This window comes from Gymnogyps californianus, chromosome 3, assembly GCF_018139145.2.
Source record: "Gymnogyps californianus isolate 813 chromosome 3, ASM1813914v2, whole genome shotgun sequence".
Lineage (NCBI taxonomy): Eukaryota > Metazoa > Chordata > Aves > Accipitriformes > Cathartidae > Gymnogyps > Gymnogyps californianus.
Window position 1 is genome coordinate 125,918,855 of NC_059473.1, and position 19,107 is coordinate 125,937,961.

At 41.0% G+C, this 19,107-nt stretch overlaps 1 protein-coding gene across 2 annotated transcripts in view; it reads left to right on the forward strand.

Annotated features, from left to right (window-relative positions):
• INTS9 (integrator complex subunit 9) overlaps window positions 1–19,107 on the forward strand; it is a 71,070-nt gene that overhangs the window by 21,445 nt on the left and 30,518 nt on the right. For both annotated transcript variants that reach the window (XM_050893689.1, XM_050893690.1), the window contains 5 exons: window positions 174–294; window positions 2,337–2,471; window positions 7,432–7,543; window positions 13,388–13,568; window positions 16,025–16,085. In XM_050893689.1, the coding sequence (XP_050749646.1) occupies window positions 174–294; window positions 2,337–2,471; window positions 7,432–7,543; window positions 13,388–13,568; window positions 16,025–16,085 (610 nt within the window). The remainder of the gene's footprint in view (window positions 1–173; window positions 295–2,336; window positions 2,472–7,431; window positions 7,544–13,387; window positions 13,569–16,024; window positions 16,086–19,107) is intronic.

Here is a 19,107-nt window from a genome sequence, read left to right on the forward strand (position 1 = left end):
GGTTCTGCTCCTCAACAGGCAGAAAGTCTTGCTCCTCACTTTGAAGCACCAGGCATATTTAAAATAAATAGAAAAAAGAGAAAAATCTAAGATCTGGAGAATATAAATGGGAATAAAAGCTGGTGGTCCATCAGGAAGTTCTGAAAATGCCCACACCCCGTTGATCTTTGCAGATTGCTGCCTGCCCCTCTGAAGGACGCAGTGGAGGTGTCTATGTGGAGGAAGTGCTACACCATGCCAGAAGTGAACGCTGCGCTCAGTAAGATCCAGCTGGTGGGATATTCTCAGAAAATTGTGAGTACCTGTAAAGCCGTCCTCAGGTCAACAGTAACAAGTTGTTGTTTCCCAGCTTTTCTCTGGAAATGCCCTTCCTTTTCTATTTTCCCTCTAGATCCTGTGTAAGATCTAGTTACCCTAGCCTAGGAAAGCAAGACAAGATTACATTGAATGTCCCTCAGTCTGCCTCCCAGGAAGTGTTCTTGTTTGATGAAATCAGGGAGTATCCATTTGTTTCTCCTCTTCCTTGGGGAGGCCAATTTTAAGGCGGTGTACCTTCAAATTCGGAGTTGATGGCTGGCCCACTGAGAGCTGGGAGGATGTACCAAATGAATGTATCCTCTCTGTCTGTAAGCCACATCCCCTTCTGAGTTACCATATCTCACTTCTGGGAATCTTTTGAGTGCTTTAGCTTCTACTTTCTTTTATACTGCAAATTAGGGATTGTAAACAAAACCTAATGGTTCGACCTGAACTTCAAAAACTCCTTTCCCAGGGTTCCCAGCTAATATTTGTTGTCTATAATGCCGTTGACCATAATCCAGTGTAGTTTCTAGAACAAACTGAACCAACAATTCAGTAGTCTGCAGATACACTGTTCCCTTATGGCTTGTAGGCAACATGTGGGCCGTGATATCTGCTATTGTTGCTCACGGCCGTAAGAAATAAAAAGATGGGTTAAAGTAAGTTGTGTACCCAAAGCTTTTTATTTGCTCCTTTTTCTTAAGCAATGGGCCACTGAAGTTTGGAGACTGCTGTTTATGTGTAAGACAGTTTGAAACAGTAACCAGTGCTGCGGTGTACTAAATTTGGTGGATTTGGGTTTGTGTGGTGCTGCATTACAGCTGGTGAAAAAAGACCCCGAGCCACCACTAACATGGCTGCTGAGATGAGTAACAGCTGCAGCTTTGTCTAGCAACTGGACAGGTTGAGCGCATTTGGACTCCTCAGTATCCATGCGTGGTTACTGTTCATTTTCCACTGTCTTCACAGTGTGGGTGCATCTCTCTTAATTTTAGATCCGTGCATCTGAGCTAATCATTCTTTTATAGTTACCGGGAAAAGAGACGTATTTTATCTCTTCCCAAAGCTAACTTTTAAAATAACCAGACCCTAATTAGCCAGTTAACCCCAAACTGGGTGACAGCATCAAGAATGGTTTGTTGTCCATTTTACTTGTCTGCATATCAGCAGAATCTAGAGCCTTGGTTTACACACACTGAGGGATGGAGACCCTGCCTTGTTTTACGAGGCATCCAAATATGTTTGGAGATACTAGAAAAATCATTAGTATTGCATGAATCAGATGCTTGTTCTATTATTCAGTAACCAGAAAGTAGATCACATTAGTGAGGTGTACCCGGAGGCTTACTTTCCTTTCTCAAAACAAGTGTAACACATTACTGTGTACAGATAAAGCAATACACTTTCTAATGACACCTGGAAAGGAGACAACTGTCAGATTGCTTATGCTTGGAGCTGAAACTGAAATTTCGATTGAGATTGCACAGTGTTGTTTCTAAATCACCAGTAGATAGCATTTAAAAAGAAATAAAGTTAGAAAGTGAGTTTGAAGTTAAGTTTATGTTTTCCGCAGCAAAATGTGTAACTCAGAGTTTTCTATCAGTACAGAACTAATTGTCCTTCCTTCTCTCCTGCTGGCCAACATCAATAAAGTTTGACTAAGGGAGTATAGAGTCTTCGAAGATGCAAAGCTCCTACAAGCTTCTTCAATACAGCAAAGGCAGGCAGAGGATCAAGACCCCAGTTGATTCCTCCATTTAGAGTTATGGTTCAGTGTGAACTCAGTTAGATGCCATAGAATTCACATGGAAGAGAGCTTTATGAAGGCCCTACCTCAGGAAAAGCTTTTCTCAGCGCATGTGTCCTGTTAGACATGGGTAAATAAAAACAGCAGACATCAAGCTCAGGAAACTAGCTTCATAATGGCTTTGAATAGCAGAACTGCTTTTAAAATTTATATCGCTGATGATAAAATGACCTGTTCTGACTTCTCTTGGGGGCTCGCTCAAGTTAATGTCTCTTGCTGTGTGTTTCAGGAGCTCTTTGGTGCTGTGCAGGTCACCCCTCTCAGCTCGGGCTACGCTCTTGGAAGTTCCAATTGGATTATCCAGTCGCACTATGAAAAGGTTTCCTATGTTTCAGGATCTTCTCTACTTACAACACACCCTCAGGTACAGCCTCTGATTTTTGTTAGTCTTCTACAGGGGGAAGTGTCTTTGCTCAAAAAAAATAGAGGGGCTTATTCCAGCTGGGTTCAGGTGTAGTATAGAAGCTGTACTAAGGTGCCTCTGTTAGCAGTTGGCTAGACTTAATGCGCATTGAGAAGACATACTACCCTGATAAGTGGACAGGTATCAATAGTTACTAGGGAAAGCAACTAAAATTCTTTGTTATCAGTGATTTGATGTTAACTTACTCACCAGCTGGGAAATTCTCCTTCATCTTAAATAGGAAATTTTCAACAGAGTTAAACAATAGAGCATTAGTGACTTTTTTTAAAATCCATGTTTCACTGAAGAGTCTTTACAGACAGTTCACAGACTGCTTCTATATCACTTCTGAAACATCCTTCCTTGGGAGAAATGATAGCTAACTGGCTGCCAACTTTTCTACCCTGCTCTGCTAAGGGCAAAGTCTTTATAGTGCTGTAGATGTAATTTCCAGTAAATTAATTCTCTCTAGATCCATAAATTCTTAGTGCAAAGAATGGCTTGAAGTTTGCAGTACTGTGTGCTTCAGAAGTTGTCAAAATAGTTAAAAGCAATATTAGCAGGAGGTATTTAAAAATAATTTAGAAAATGTATCAAGTTCATGATCAGTAAGTAATTTCCCCCAAGGTGAGTATCTTCTGAAGAGCTTTGCTTCTGAGCATCCTTCATTTAAAAGCTTGATCTCAGGAGCTGAACAACTGCAATAGATAAACCATCCTTAATAGTATGACTGTACTTAGCTACATGCAATGTATCAGAGTCTCTAAATCCCTTTTTCTCATCAGCCTCATACTGGCCTGGGTTGTGCTCTTTCATCATCTTCTAGTGAAGGAGCAGCAGCAGTATTTGACAATATGTGAAAGGACTATTTCTGTGAGGAGAAACTTTGCACTATAAGAAGTAGTTTGGTAACTGAGAGTGTTTTCATTTACATGAAATGGTGATTCAGTTTATCAGGTTAGACTGGCCATGCTTCATCGTTTTCCAAAGGTGAACATTTCTCTGGAAACTTCTGGTAAAGTCCTTGGTTTTAAGGAAATTACCTCCCTGTGGCAGGGAATGGTATGTGAATGAACTGCCTGGTTAGAGCACAGCCCATGGGCAGCAGATCTGCACTCACCACGTCCTGCAGGAGAAGTGGCAGCAGTTAGACAGGGCAGTTTCAGCTTTAACAAGTGCAGGAAAATATACTGCAAGCCTACCTGAAACCCTAGGGACCTACTCTGTTTGCTAATGAGAAATGAAACCTGGACTATTCACTCTGCTGACACTGCTGCTTGTCCCACATGCTCTCCAAGAGCCTCATTTTTTACCATACAGTCCATTGCACTTTGCATGATTTTATACTAACACATAGTTTGAAGGAATAGCTCACCAGATAGTTGAAATTGCGTTCAGTTTGCCCTTTCCTTGTTATTTACCACATCACAAACGTTACCAGATATAATTTGCACATCAGATATTATCATCATCTTATATTTGCTTCCAGATGGTTGTTGAAGACAATGGATAGTTTTTGTCCTAGTGTTAATCCCTGTGAACACCAGTACAAGCTCCTACAATATGGTGATTCTGTAATCACTAGTGGTTTTTGTGACCTGCCAACCAGCTCTTCATCTATTTGATGTTTGACAGACAATATGTAATGATAACAATATCTTGAGTGGCACAGAGTCAAAACTGTGTTCAACAAATCAGCATTTTTTCATCAGGGAGTGGAAAGTTGTTTGAGCTGTTTCTCCATAGAATCATGGTGAGCAGTCAAAATGAAATTCCTGTCTTTTAACAGTGTATGAAAACAGTCACTGCATTTTGTTTTAAAAATTATACCCATTTAATCAGCATATGTTTATGTAAATACATATCCAGAGCTTTTTGAATAATAGTAAAACCTTAGGACTTTTCCAGTCTTCTGGAGCTCCCTCCGTAGTTATTAAAAATGGGCATCAGTTGACCAGGCTCTCATCAGCCATTTGTTTGTTTAGGGTGATAAGACACAGATTATTTGGACATACAAATGGAAAAATGCTTCTTCCTCTTACATCTTGTCTAATATAGACAGTAATAGCCTGGAAAGCATTTCCTTCGCTCAAGGTGCAAACAGGATAGGGTTCATCTCACCTAACCGAAACTGGGCCCCCACCCAATCCTTCCCTCCTTCTCCTTTCTGCCAGCACTGGGATTTGAGTTCTGACATAGTGGAGATGGCAGCACGGGTGGGAATTAGCAGTCATGGGAAGAGAGTGGGATTGCTTCTTTGGTATAAATTGTGGCTTAAAGTTTTGTTGAAATTTTAAGTTACATCTAGGTTACATCTATAATCAGCAGAGAGTTATGGTACATCTGTAATAATCAGTCCATCTCTATAAACAACAAATAGAAAGTGAAGCAGTTAGTTTAGCTTAGACATGGCCCAGGATGTACAGATTAGCTGAAACTGAGTGTAGTGAATGCTGGCTGTTGGGTTGATCTTGGATGCAGCAGCAGGAATATCTTGTGAAATCCTCAGTGGGTCTGTAGGAAGCGCAAGTGAAGGGTTCAGCAAGACTGTATTCATAGCTGCTGAAAATAACTGAAGAGCTTTAAAGGGTTTGTTTGAGAGTTCGGTCTGACACCATTAATTGTTCCCTTTACTTCTGTCTTCTGGCAGATGGTTTCTATTGAAAATTTTGCCTCACCCTCTACTGAGGCTAGAATTGACACCGTTGCCACTGAAGTGGAGAACAGGAGTTGACAGCACAGGTTCAAACATGTCACTAAAAGCCTTTTAAGACATATTCTTTACATTAACCCACAAAAATCGATGCTAGCCCTCTCAGTGCAATAGCAGCTGAAATTATGCGTATCTAATATGGCATAATCATTATGTACATTATCACAGGCAGATTCAATATTATTTTTTATTGCATTATTGGCATTTCATTTTCACGGACACGCTATGGAGAGTCAAAGATTGCAATAAATCTCACGTAACAGGTCTGGTCCTACAAGGTGGTGCACAGTGTAAACTTCTGTCGAAGTTGTTATGAAATTCCCCTGCATGTTTAACAGAGCAAGGTCTTTCTCAGCTACTTAAGAAGGGCACTAAGGGACTGTGAGCAAGGGAATTAACTGTACAGGCATCTTCTAAGTTCAGTAGAGGAAATCTCTTCATCAGTCTCTTCTGGTAGAAGTCTTTCCTGGTTGGTGAGACTGAAGAGGGTCTATTGAGAATAAATAACCATAAAATACCATACAGCTGGCTGCAGTTGCCCACCTTTGCTTGACTAGTAGCTGTGGGAAGTGCATCCCAGCCTAGACCGAGGCTAAAAGTTAACTTTTCACCATAGCTGTACTGCATCTGCAGAGAGAGAAGTGGATTTTGGCTTTTCAAGATTGAATTATGCTAAATTTTGAGTATCGAGAGTATATATTTAGTATCAGGTCACACTTAAGTATAATTTCTGAATATCTACTCTATGTTTGCTAATGGAGAGAAGTGGGTATGCATTTTCATTCTGCTTTAATAAAGTGCCAGTATAAAACATGCCAAATGATTGACCTCAGTGAAAAAAGCGTGAGCCTTTATGCACAGTCGAGGCAGAAGCAATGTTTGCTTTAACATTAGACTGCCTGCCAGTGGCCAAGTTGCCACACTATTTCCTTGGACCATTTAATCGTCAGTCCCTCTGTCACATCTGTGAGCCCCAGGATAGACTGTGCAGATATAAACTCTTCTGTCCCCCAGGAAGCAGACATGGCATGGATAGATGCTTGTGATAGCTACACTCAGCACTTTGACCGCATAATCTAGGATTGTACCTATGACTGTAGGTCGTCAGTACAACATACACTGTAGACCCACTGGATCAGAGATCATAGCCCTGTGAAGACATCTATTTCACTTTGACATAGCTTAGCCTCTAGCACAGTCTTCAAAGAAAGGTATTGGAGGAGGGCATAGTGCTAATCTGATTCACTAGGGGAGACTGGTAAGCCAAGTCATATTTTCTCTATTATTTTAGCTCTGGCGTTGCATTAGGAGCACTACTTTTTTGTATGGGTTTTTTTTGTGCAGTTGAAGCTATGATTTTTCACCTGTTTTCAGCTACTGGCTTTTAAGGAAATACTTGTCCGTTTGGCCTGATATTATAGCTACATTAAAAAAATTAATATGTGTGATTATTTCTTAGATAAATAAACAAAATTCATCAATATTAAGGAATCTAAACCAATTTCTCTTCTGCCAGCAGTAGCCATTTATCATTTCACAAAACCAGACTTCTAAAAAGGCCTGTGCAAACAATCTGAAATGAATATTTGAAAGTCATGGTTGTAATACTGGGGGCAGAAGAGCAGACTTCACAGTCAAGGGAGAGCCTTGTGCGGCATTCAGATTCATACACAAAATTGAGAGCTTCAAGCCCAAAGTCCTTTGCTGATCTCACCTCTTTCAAAGAGAACCCACTGAATGGTTGAGGAAAATGGTACTGCCCCCTGTAGACAGTGAGCCCTGGAAATCAAAGCTGACACCTTGATTTGCAAAGGGAAGCGAGTTGGAAACTAGTGCAGCCAGAGATAGGAATGCAAGTGTCAAACCGTTCCTGACTGTACTGCCACATCCTCAGCAAATTACTGCCTTTTCAGTGTTCAGCTCCTGAGGCCATGAAATGATTAGTCCATGGAGACTACTTTGAGATGGATCTGGTTACAGTTCCGTTGTTTGTTTTGGGCTGTAGTATGCAGGTAAACAGTTGTATGTGTTTTTATTAACTCCAGTTAGGTTTCCACAGATGGAGGAATGTTAAGTTTAAAGTGTTCCATGTGTTCTCCTTCTTGGTCACTGAATCTATTATGTATTGCAGTCTTCTTGGTACAGAGCAGAGAAACGTGTGTTACAACTCTCATGTTACTCATTTTATTTCACTGTGCTCTGTTTCAGCCCATGGACCAGGCTTCTCTTAAAAATAGTGATGTTCTCATCCTGACGGGTCTTACACAAATACCTACTGCTAACCCAGATGGCATGGTAGGAGAGTTCTGCAGCAACTTGGGTAGGTCGTTGAAAGGAGTCTTTTGCCTATTTTATCACCTTATTCATTGCTTTGGGTGGGAAATAATTCTGAGATTCCTGGAATTGAATAAGTTGTCCAGCTATAGCTTCTGGCATAAAACTAGCTGTTTAGATTTTACGACGTGCTCCTGATGTCATTAATACAGTAAGTGCTTGGAGAGACACAAGTTGTACCTAAAATGTTTTGGAATGGAACAGGTATAATGAGATTTAATCATCTGCTGCTCTTGGTTTGCTAAGTATGTCGCTTAGCTGCCAACAGACTACGTGTTGCCTAGGTTTTGGATATTGTTCCCAGCTGAAATATTACTATTTCCTTCCTGTATATCAGCCAGTGTAAAATCTTTACAGGCTTTTTTATGACTTTCAGTTTTGAAAACAAGCACATCTGCTTCCCTTCTTACACCTGATTTTTAAATATATCAAAAGCAAACAGCACAATCTCTGTTTAAAAAAATATATCAAGATATATTTATAGACCGCAGAAATATAAAACCTAATCAGACGCTTTCACAGCTGGAAAAGCTGATAATTGCAAAGCTGTGATATCAGTGTGAATGGCAGCATTTTCCAGCCTGTTTGGAATGTCACATCCAGTGCTGTTCTCTCCTTTTCTCCCCTTCCCCCACCTCAGTTCCTCTGTGCTCTCACCCTTCTGTCATCAAACCACTTTCTCATGTCTGTCCTGTTGTATATTGCCTGTTCTTTTATCACAGATCTTCCCTTTATTTTAAACTAACTACTTTTTTACAAATAAGACAAAAAAGCTTGTGATAGGAGGATTGTTACAAAGGTTATCAAAAGACATTAAAAGTCTAAATCAGGGAATCCTCACTGTAAGCAAGTATTCTGGTCCCCATTACACACCTGGGAGAAATTTGAGCTGTAGTATTTAGGTGGCTTACCCGAGGTTAGGTGGCTTACCCGAGGTTGCAGAATAAGGCTGAGACCAGAACTGAAGTGTGAACAATCCTTAGTCTTACTTTTTACATGTGAATTGGAGAAGAAAAAGCCCACAATACTTTGGGTTTTTTTCCCATTTTAAAATCCTTGTGCATATTCACAGTTGCTGAATATCTATGTACTGTATGAGACTGCCATGGTAGTGGAAGGCAAATAATACAAGGGATGTGGTAGATTCCTCCATCAACCACCATCTGTAAATCAAAATCAGATATCCCTGTTTAGGACAAGTTTCAGTTCAAACAGGAGTCATAGGTCCTGTTGTGGGATGTACAAGGTAAAATTATCTGGGTTTTGTTTATATGAAAAGACGAGTGACGGGGTCAGGATGATTCCTTGTAGTGTAAGTACCTATTAATAGAGTGTGTTTTGGCATTTTATAAGAATGATAATCTTGGATTATACCAAAGATCCTCTCTGCCAACATCCTGGCTCCAGCAGGGATCATGAGCAGATGTCTAGAGAAGAGTAGAAGAACAGGACGAGACTATATAATACTTTCCCCTTATAATCTCATAGCCTTCAAGTATTTTTATTTCAGGAATTTCCTGAATCAGACATGGCTTTTACATAGTTAGTAATGTTCAGTGGATTTCTCTTCCAGGAACTTGTTCGACCTCCCCTTGAAGCTGTGTGAATTCTTAACACCTGTGACTTCCTTTCCTAAGCGATGCCTGTGTTTATATGCGTGTGTGTATTACGGTCTGTGTTTTCATTGGTTTTAAGCATTGTTAATTTTAGTACCCTATGAGCTGTCGCAGATAAGCTTTGGTGACCTTGTTGTGCTAGATCCAGATGTGCTGCCCTTCTCTGTCCCTTCTGGACCTTTATGGGGGTTACTGTCCCCCTGACAGATGGTAGCACAATCACATCCTATCATCTTACCTTAAACCACCAAGGAAGCAAGTCTGAGCTGAAATGTTAGACTTTGTACTGGAGAGGCCGAGGAGTGGTACGTGTTGCCCTGCTGCCGACTCTGCTGCAAATGTGCTCTAGCAAGCACCTTGGTGGTCACTCGTGTCTCAAACTGCAACAGCTGTATGCTGAGTAAACAAGAGTGAGACTGTTGTTAATTAAAATGCTTTTAAAAATTAAACAAAGTCTTAGAGATATAGCTTGGACCAAAGCAAAATCCAAAAGATGAATGTATATAAATAAATGTGTTACATGTGTAGGTACAGGTGGGTGTTCATCTGCACAAGTTGTTCTGGTTTGCAGAAACATTCTGAACTATTTTGAGGCTTTTGCAGAAGATCTTCAAGCCAGCTTCTGTCTTGAATGAGACAAACGCGGAGAAATTAGAAAATTACTAAAGACCAAAGGAAGATATAAGCTTAAAATGATGCCATTGTAACAATCTGGAATTTGAGTGGTGTTTGCCAAAAACCACAGCAACCTGAAGAAATTAAATAACTCTATGAATAATGTAGTGGTAGGGCTGTCTTTTACATAACACCAGCAGTGTTTACACATCTACCCCAACATCAGGAGAAGAAAGTAGTGAATCAATTTTCTTTGAAATATGTAAAAAAGTCCAAAAAGCAATTGGTTACTGGGAAAAGCAACAGAGTAGGCAAGCTGAGCACAATAGTTTTCATGTATTTTTCCCATTTCCAAAATGTTCAGGGGACTTCACAAGAAGCTCAGAATACACTTGGTAAAAACTCTAAAGCAGACACTGGAAATTTACCAAAAATGTGTATCAGGAGGTAACGGCATGTTTGTGAGTAAGTGTTGTGAAGCACAGAAATGGAAGTGTGAAAATTTCACCTTGATCTCTGTTTTCATCCCAGCATGTAGAGTTGTAGACACTGATTCCCATTATTACCAAGTCACATGCATGATTTCCTCTCCGCATTGTGTGTGCAGCACTGAAACCATGCTTTGTCACGTCTCCAAGTTCCTCTCAGTTTAGCCCAAACCCCTTTTTTCTGTGCTCAGCACTGCAGCACCAGCACTCTGCAGCTCGAGAAAAGCAATTGTATTTTTACATTGCCTTGGGCATCATCAGCAAAATTGCCAGACTGTAGGGACAGTTTGTGATATTTTGTGTGCGTGTGCGGTCGTGCCTCTGTATGTGTGCGCGTGTGTTTATATAAAGCAGAAAAGAGCACAGTTTGCTTTTTAGGTGCCAACTTGACCTTGTGGTGGCAGCTGTTCGAAAAGCAAGTATCTCATTGTGAGCTGTAAATTGAACAACTTGTTACAGAGCTACTGAAGGAGACTAAATTTGAAATGCCAAGATTATTATACAACTTTTATCAAGAGAGTGCATCCATCAGTCACAGAGATAAATTGGGCTTTAAACAGCTTTCAGATATACGTGTCCTCTTACTGACAACTGTAGAAAGTTGCCATAGTGGTGCAGAGAGCCAGATCGGACCTGCTGCCTGCATGGAAAGCAATATGCTTGTAAAGGTTTTCACCCCTGTTTTGGAGAAGCTGAGAGGTAATTCTTAACCCTTTATGGAACCACTTAAGAACACCCTCAAGAAGTAGTGCCCAGCTGTGCTGACCACAGCACATACAGATAAACTTGCACCGAGGAACTGAGTAGTGTATTCTAAACCGAAAAGTTGTCACACAGAGCCTTGTCAGCGGTGGGATAGCCATGTTGCTGTCCTTTCCTGTCCTGGGAACTAGGAGTATTCACCAGGCTGGTTTCAAAGGTACATCACCATGCTGCCAGGAACATGAGATTCAAGGGGCCAGCAACCCTGGGTCAGTGGCCTAGTGGGTAGGGCAGCTGGCTGGAAGAGTGTTTCACTCCCTGGATTGTGATTTTATATTAATTATCGGTAACCAGCTCTGTAGTTCTCCTGGGAACAGAAACTCAAGTTGGCATCTGCTCCAAGACCATACCCTCTCTTATTTTCTCTGCGGCCCCAGGAATCTTGAACTTCTGGTTGTTTTCAACAGAAGAGGCTTGAGGTTCCCATAGTGAACCAATGGCTGTGGGGAAGGGAGAGCTGTGAATTCAAACTCTGAGGCTTAGGAATGAAACACACATTTTTCATGGCCCGGACAAATTCTTTAACCAGCCCATCTTTAGATGAAAGCTCTTCCTCCTGCCTCGTCAAAGGGAGGAGGGAGCCATTCATCTTAACTGGGTGAAGCTAGTTTGTGCCTGGGTGAAAGAAGGAGGAACCCGTTTCATGGAGACACACACCTTGGTGTTTCAGCCAGTATCTTCGTTCAGAGCAGACACAGAGCTGCAGACATAACCCTTTCCTTAGCATTTTCCACTGATCACTGATGCACCCTGTACTCTGCATCCCCTGTCTCTGCCCCATGCAGCATTCTTGCTGCTGTGCATATAGGTACTTATCTTTCCTCTTTGCAGAATTTTTGGGTGCGTAATGAAGCAATGCAGATTCTGGTCCTGGAGCCAGAGGCTTAACTTTCAGCCCCCAGATGGCTTTGAAAATATTGTTCTTAATCTCCCCATTCCTCTCTTCACATCCTGTTTGCAGATGGGATAGTTTAGACTTACCCAAGTAAGAGGGATAATATAACACATTGCTGGGATGTTTTGTAATATCTCAGGTTCTAGGCAAATGAAAAATATTGCTATTCATATTCACAAATATTTTGATGGTATAGTTTGTATGTGACCTGGAGAAAACCTAGGCAATAAGCCCACTACACTGCAGTTATAATGTAACTCTGATATAGAAGGTGTCTTTGACCACCAGTTGTTGTTAAGAGCAGCATGTAATAGGCACTGACTGCCAAAAAGGAGTTAAGCACCTAAATGCATGTGAAAAATCCTACTACAGAGTCTGTGCATTTCCCTAGACTCCGTAAAACCTTTAAACATTCAGCCATAAAAATCTTCCTTGAGCGTGTAGGTGGGGCAAAAAGACCATTAATGTGCTAAATCTGTACCCCATCAAAGCTTGTCAATAAATTGAAGTCAAAGGAAGTGATTATGGCGGGATGTAATATATGCATTTTCAGGCTCTTTCACAGCTTTTTGTGTAATGCCTTGATGCATAATGTTACTGCTGCTGCGCTGCAATTAACATCAGTAGATGGTTTTACCCCATGACCACAGATGAAATCCTAGTGAGGCAGCAATTGCTCAGTGAGCTGGACAAAGTATTTCCACTTTCCCATAAGGTACAGTATTTTTGTAGTTCATTCTCCCACAAGAACAAAATGTTTGCTCTGTACTGGCTTTTGCTGCTGTACTCAGATATGTCTCAGTTACAGAGTAAACCTATTTTTCTTTTTTCTTTTCCTCATTTTTTTCTGGTCCCATGCTGTCTACAATTCATAGAGGTTTTAAATTGTTCTTGTTATATTGAAAGGACAGAAATATTTAGAGTTTTTAAGAAGGAGAAACACTCCCCCACCCCCTTCTAGCTTCGAGGGCTGTTTGAAATAACCACATCTTCAGCCATTCATCTAGAGCACTGAAAACTGAGTACAGAACAGTTTACCATGTGTAATGCTTTCAGCTGAGACCTGTGAACTGTTGTCCTTCCCCTCTGGTGGACAGCTAATAGATGGAGCAGGGTTTATTTTGATGGTGAGGTGTTTTGTGTCACTCATTTATCCTCATGTGCCAGTGCAAGACCGCCCTCTCGTGTCAGGAGTTCTGCATGTGCTCAGTCTGTTACGTGCCCCCCAGCTAACGGAGTATAATCGTTTGCTCCACTGAGCCTGGAGAAGGCAGTAAATAAATGTATTTATTTAATGATTGGAAGTGTTCCTCCCAATTCGTATGCATAATGTGTTCTGCTAATTCATGCAATAGCTTCTTTCTATACCTTATGTAATATTTGGATTAAAGGAATTCTATTAAAAAGTTTAAATATGAACCCTGTTAACTGATTTTTACTGTCTCGCTCCTTAGCTATGACTGTCCGGAATGGAGGAAATGTGCTGGTTCCCTGTTACCCCTCTGGAGTAATATATGATCTGCTGGAGTGCCTGTATCAGTATATTGACTCTGCTGGACTCTCCAATGTCCCTTTTTATTTCATCTCACCTGTTGCCAACAGCTCCCTCGAGTTCTCCCAGATCTTTGCTGAATGGTAGGTGTTCAAGGGCTGCTTCATCAGCCTCAATTTACACACTCAGCTATGGTAAAGAGATATATGCAGGTTATCTCTACTTGACATATTCTAATATATACTTGATTAGAATTGTGAATACGTTTCTTGAGTCACAAGGGTGTGCATGCGTGTGTAAGTATATGTTCTATAATTAGGGAAGCATCGTTTCCTATAGAACATACAAACTCAAATAATCTGTGCTTTTTGGTACTTGCACTGATGATTAAATTATGTACCTGACTTGAGTGAATTTTAGCTGTGCCTGTTTGCACATCTTATCCAGTGCCCCCAAAACTATACCATGGCCTCCCTGTATAAGCAAAATAGATTTTTCAGGCTTAATTTTGCTGAGCCAGCAATGTATTTTCGTGGCAAAAAAAGGCTGACAGTATCCCGGGCTGCATTAGGCACAGCACTGCCAGCAGGTCAGGGAAGGGGATCCTTCTCTGCTCAGCACTGGTGAGGCTACATGGAGAGTGCTGTATCTAGTTCTGGGCTCCCCAGTACAAGAAGGATATGGGCTTACTGGAGCAAGGCCGGCACAGGGCCACAAAGGTGAGGAGAGGCTGAGAGAGCTGGGACTATTCAGCCTGGAGAACAGAAGGCTTGGGGGGATCTTATCAATGTGGAGAAATACCTGATGGGAAGAAATGAGGGCGAGGGAGCCAGACTCATAGGGCCCGCTGACAGAACAAGAGGAGCAAATTAAAACACATGAAATTCCATCTGAACAAAAGAAACACACTTTTTTACTGTGAGGGTGGTCAAACACTGGAACAGGTTGTGCAGAAAGGTTGTGGAGTCTCTATCTATGGAGACGCCAAAACCCAACTGGACACAGTCCTGGACAACCTGCTCTAGCTGACAATGCTTGAGCAGGGGGTTGGACTAGATGATCTCAAGAGGTCCCTTCCAACCTCAACCATTCTAGGATTCTGAGCCGTGGAAAGGAGAACCCAACCACTTGTAATTGTTCCTAAATTCTTACAAATGGACACGTGCTCTAGATTATTAGAGTAAGTTAGCTTTTCCTTCCTTTCTTCCTCTCCACATTTTTTAAGTCTGGAGTTCAGGAAAGAAAAGAGAGGTCCTGGAAATCTTATGTGAATTGATCCCTCAGGAGAATATTAAAGAGGATTGAAATCTGGTGAATTTTAATCACGTTACTTTCAGCAAAAGTAGGAAAATCAAGCCTCGGTGTCCTGGCCAAACTTCAGTGTACTTCACCAGGGTGTGTTGACTTATATAGTTTATAGTTAAACAATTGTTTGGCTTGTACTTATATGGAGATTTCATTTCAGTAGCAGCTGAAGTGGTAGCTGCATAGTTGTTGTTAACAATAATACTGTCAAAGTAGCAGGAATGTTATGTGTGCCAGTTGGGTTGTTTTGTCTGCTGTGTCTAGCTGGCACAATTCAGACACCCAAGTGTTCAGACACCATTTTTTTGAATTCTACTTTGCTGTAGTGGCTTATATTCAAAAGTCAAAACCAACATTAGCTAATCTCCAAACACTTATGTGTAAGGTGAATGTTTCGCTTACGTGGAAATGGAGGCAGAGGTTGAACATCTGTAAAATAAAGGTTTGGGGTCAGAATTGGGATTGAAATTCAGGGATTCCAGCCTTCCAATTCTACTATTTAGTCAGCTAAAAGAAATGTTCTGCTCTTGGTATCTCTTAGACTTTATCAAATTTAGTTTCACCCAGGCTTATTGCTTTTTAATAAAGTGAAGAAAGTATGAGATGGGTAGTGTTTCCCAGAAAAAGCCACCAGGACAGTGTTACTACAGATAATTGTAACGTCACACAGACCTCTGACAAATCTCTTTTTTTAACTTCTGTAATAGGATGAATCAGGAGTCTGGCTAGAGCTAATCAACAACTTTCAATATTTATGTTTTAAAAATAAATGATTGATATAAAATAGCAGGTAACAGTGAGCATTATGCCATGGTGAGAGGCAGTTTGCCAACATTGTAGCTGCAATAATAAAGTGCATAGGGGAATTAGATTATAATGAACAAAAGGACCAAGTCACTGCTGAGAAGTGGGATGAGGCAAGTGGAATTTTTCTGTTGACAGGTGATTTGGCTTTGCAAAAACTGCTGAGGTCTGGACTATAAAATGATGTGGATGTTGAGTTACAAATTTGTCTTCAACAGCAAAGGAGTTCTGTTACATGGTGTGTACAAAATTGCTTTCAGCTGTCTTACACCTTCTCTATGTGATCTCACTATGGCTGAGTTGTCACGTCCCGTAGGTGTTGGTCCTCTAAACAGAAAGACTGGAAGTAACAAAACAAATTGGTGATTTTGCACCTGATGCCACAGATACGAAATGGCTTTCTCCAGAAAAAGTTTAACAGTAGATGGCAGCAGATACTGCAGGATGTTCTGCACCTCTCTAACCTGGCTGATTTTGTTTTCTTTTAAAGGTTGTGTCATAACAAACAAACAAAGGTATATCTTCCAGAACCTCCTTTTCCCCATGCTGAGGTAAGTAAACCACGGTCTTGCTGTTTGCTAAGATCACAGAGTGGGTGGGTTTCTGGAACACAGTCCTGTGTGGCTGTTGTTTTTCTGATGAAAGCTTCTACAGTTTTTTAATAGTTTTGTGTCATTATTCATACAAGTTTTTTTTTTTTCCCTTTGCTTTCTGTGATTAATTTGGGAGCATGGGGGAGGAATGAATGATGGTGTTCCCTCAACTCAAAAATTATCATGATGTTTATTTCAGCATTTAACTTATATATGCTTGCCTGTTTTACTTCTTCCCCCGCAGAAGGCTATCTGGCGTACACATGGTTGAATGTTTGCTCTTACCAGACTGCAACCACGAATATTCCCTTTGTCCAAGCATCTTATTTCAAAGTCTGTAAAACTAAGAGCTTGTTATCAGAGACAGCTTAGTCATCCCAGCTCCTACCTCGCTAGCTGAAATAGGCACCATGTTGTCTGCTGCAGGAGAAATGGTATCATGAAAGAGAGATTTGATATTAAAAAGTCAAAGCTTGCAGCACTGAGTGCTGTCATTGGCAATTTTAAATGAAATTACTTGAGCTAGCATCTTAGTGAAGCAAAGAGGAATAAGGTTCCTATCTTTGGGGGGGATCTCCCTGCAGCATATGTTGAGGGGATCTTCCCTGCAACAAAATAATAATTTGAGGGGAAGTTTTAGCCAACCAGACATTAAATAAATGTGGTGTAACTCATGCCTTCAGAGTTATCTCACATATCAAGAAAGGAAATCTCTTACTTTCTCCACTGGGAACAGGTAGATTTCCCACTGAAGTAAATGAGAGGCAGGCTGGGAAAGGAAGAAATGGGACTGAGGAATAATTTTGGCTAAATCCTCCTCCTGTGAGACAGTGAGCCATTTGGGGCATGCAGTCTCAGAAAACTGGCTCTTTTAGTTCCTGTGGTCAAAACTGTTTGACGAGATGTGCAGAGTGGCCATTGCAGGTTTAAGAGTCCAGAGATTAAATGCTTTTTCAGGCATTAGGTTTCTTTTTTCCTTTGAGATATCTCGTCCAGGGACTTGTTCTGGAAATTGCCATTGCCCATCATATCTATCATCCGTAGGTGCTTCAAAGGCATTGTTGGAAGTAGGATCTGACCAGAAGCCCTCACTCTTTCCAGATGCTTGAATGCATTTCAAGCAGGATGCACAGTGAATTATGTATAATCTGTAATCAAGAATAATGCAGACTGCAGGGCAAGCCACCTATTCGCCACTTTTTTTGTAACCAAAAAATTCATTGACACCAATAACTCAATTCCAAATCCTGATCTCTGAGTACAAGACTCTGTAGCCATGCTGCTGGCTATGCTTTCTAATTTTCCTTGCATCTCTGCTTTCTGGGGTGTCCTTGTTGATCCACAGTGTCATTGGTTTCACTGACAGCCTATATTCTACCAAAGACATTGCTTTGAAATTTTAGTTCACAATATGCACTGCAACTGGCAGGTTTAAGTGAAAGCCCTTCCAAAAATGAGAAGCCAAACATGCAGCTGTCAAAGACTGGATTAATTAACCCATCTTATATGATGGGTCTTTGTGTTTATAGGGTGATAACTGTGTCCTCTAATTTTTAGGACATTTTATATTCTCCAGAGGCCTGTTGATAATGAGATTTTGCCAAATTATTGTTTAGCTGTTGAGACATTCCTCTGTGCTTCATGTGTAGATCAAGGTAATTATCTAGGAAAGGACTCACAGCAGTGGATAACAGATCAGCTTCCTTATGACAAAATGCAGCGCACAGGGGGAGTAACGTGCCGTTACAGGTGCAGGCTTTGGTTGACAAGGCCAAATCATACAGGTTGTGACCCACGAAGCTAGGGACATTTTATCATGAGATGCACAAACAGCTTTATCTAGACCCATGGATATCATTGATAGGAAGCCATTCTTAGGCTTCTTACATTTTTGCCTTAAATGTGCTAAATGACACAATATACTGTGTATACGCATCCTTGTGGCTCCCAAACTATGAAATGGCTGTAGCCTTTAGGCATTTCAGCACTGAGCTGCCATCTGAAGTTAAGTACAGCACATTTCTCAGTAAGTCGTCTAACACAACTAAGGTCGTGTGTTTGGGTGTTCACTTGCAGCTGCTATATAACCACTGGAAAGTGGAGTGAACACTGGGAAGTAGAGTAACCTGCACTACCCCCACCCCATGATGGACTAAATGGGTCTCTTTATTGCTAATTCCTGATACATATTGGCTGTTTTGCAAAACCAGTTTGTGGAGTGGGAGGCAGTGGCCCTAGGCATATAGCAACACTCTTTCAAAAGCCTGGCTTAATAGCGAAACCAAAACAAAGTAATACCCAGGCAAAGAAAGGCTGAGGCTGCTATTTCATTTACTGCTTTTCTTAAGGTCATAAATCACTGAAGTTTAGACACGCTTGAGAATGCCAGATCAGATTACTCCTTTCTATTCTGTAAGATGCATGGTTTGGTTTAGTTTGGTTTTAAACAATCAAAGCATATTGAGATTTATATAGATGACTGACATGTCAGACACCCATGCTCACCAACATAGCGCCAAGATGTCCGTGTCAGGTACCCAGTGCTCAGCACGTGCCTTTGATTCCTTGTTGCTGTCCTCTGAGGGACAGCTACTGTCATCCTTTTGCTCCTGTAATTCTCAGCTGCCTTGGGCTGCATTCCAGTTTTAGTGGTACCTACAGCTGGTTATGGTTTAATGCTGTCATAATGCTTACTTTTTCTAAGGCATGGGAGAGGAGCTGGGTTTCTTTTCTTCTATGAAATACAGAGTTGGAACAAACAGTGTAAACAGAAGAGGGGCAAAATCTTGCAGCTGACACTGTATATGTAACTCATAATGTGAAACATCTATATAACCTCTTTTCAGTACAATCTTTAACAAGATTTAATTATTAGATTTTAATTATTTATACCCTGGCAGAAACCCTGTTATGCCTGTGCAAAGAGTATCCACAGTAGGCTCAGCTACTATGATGTTTTGGTGTAATTTTACCAAGCAAA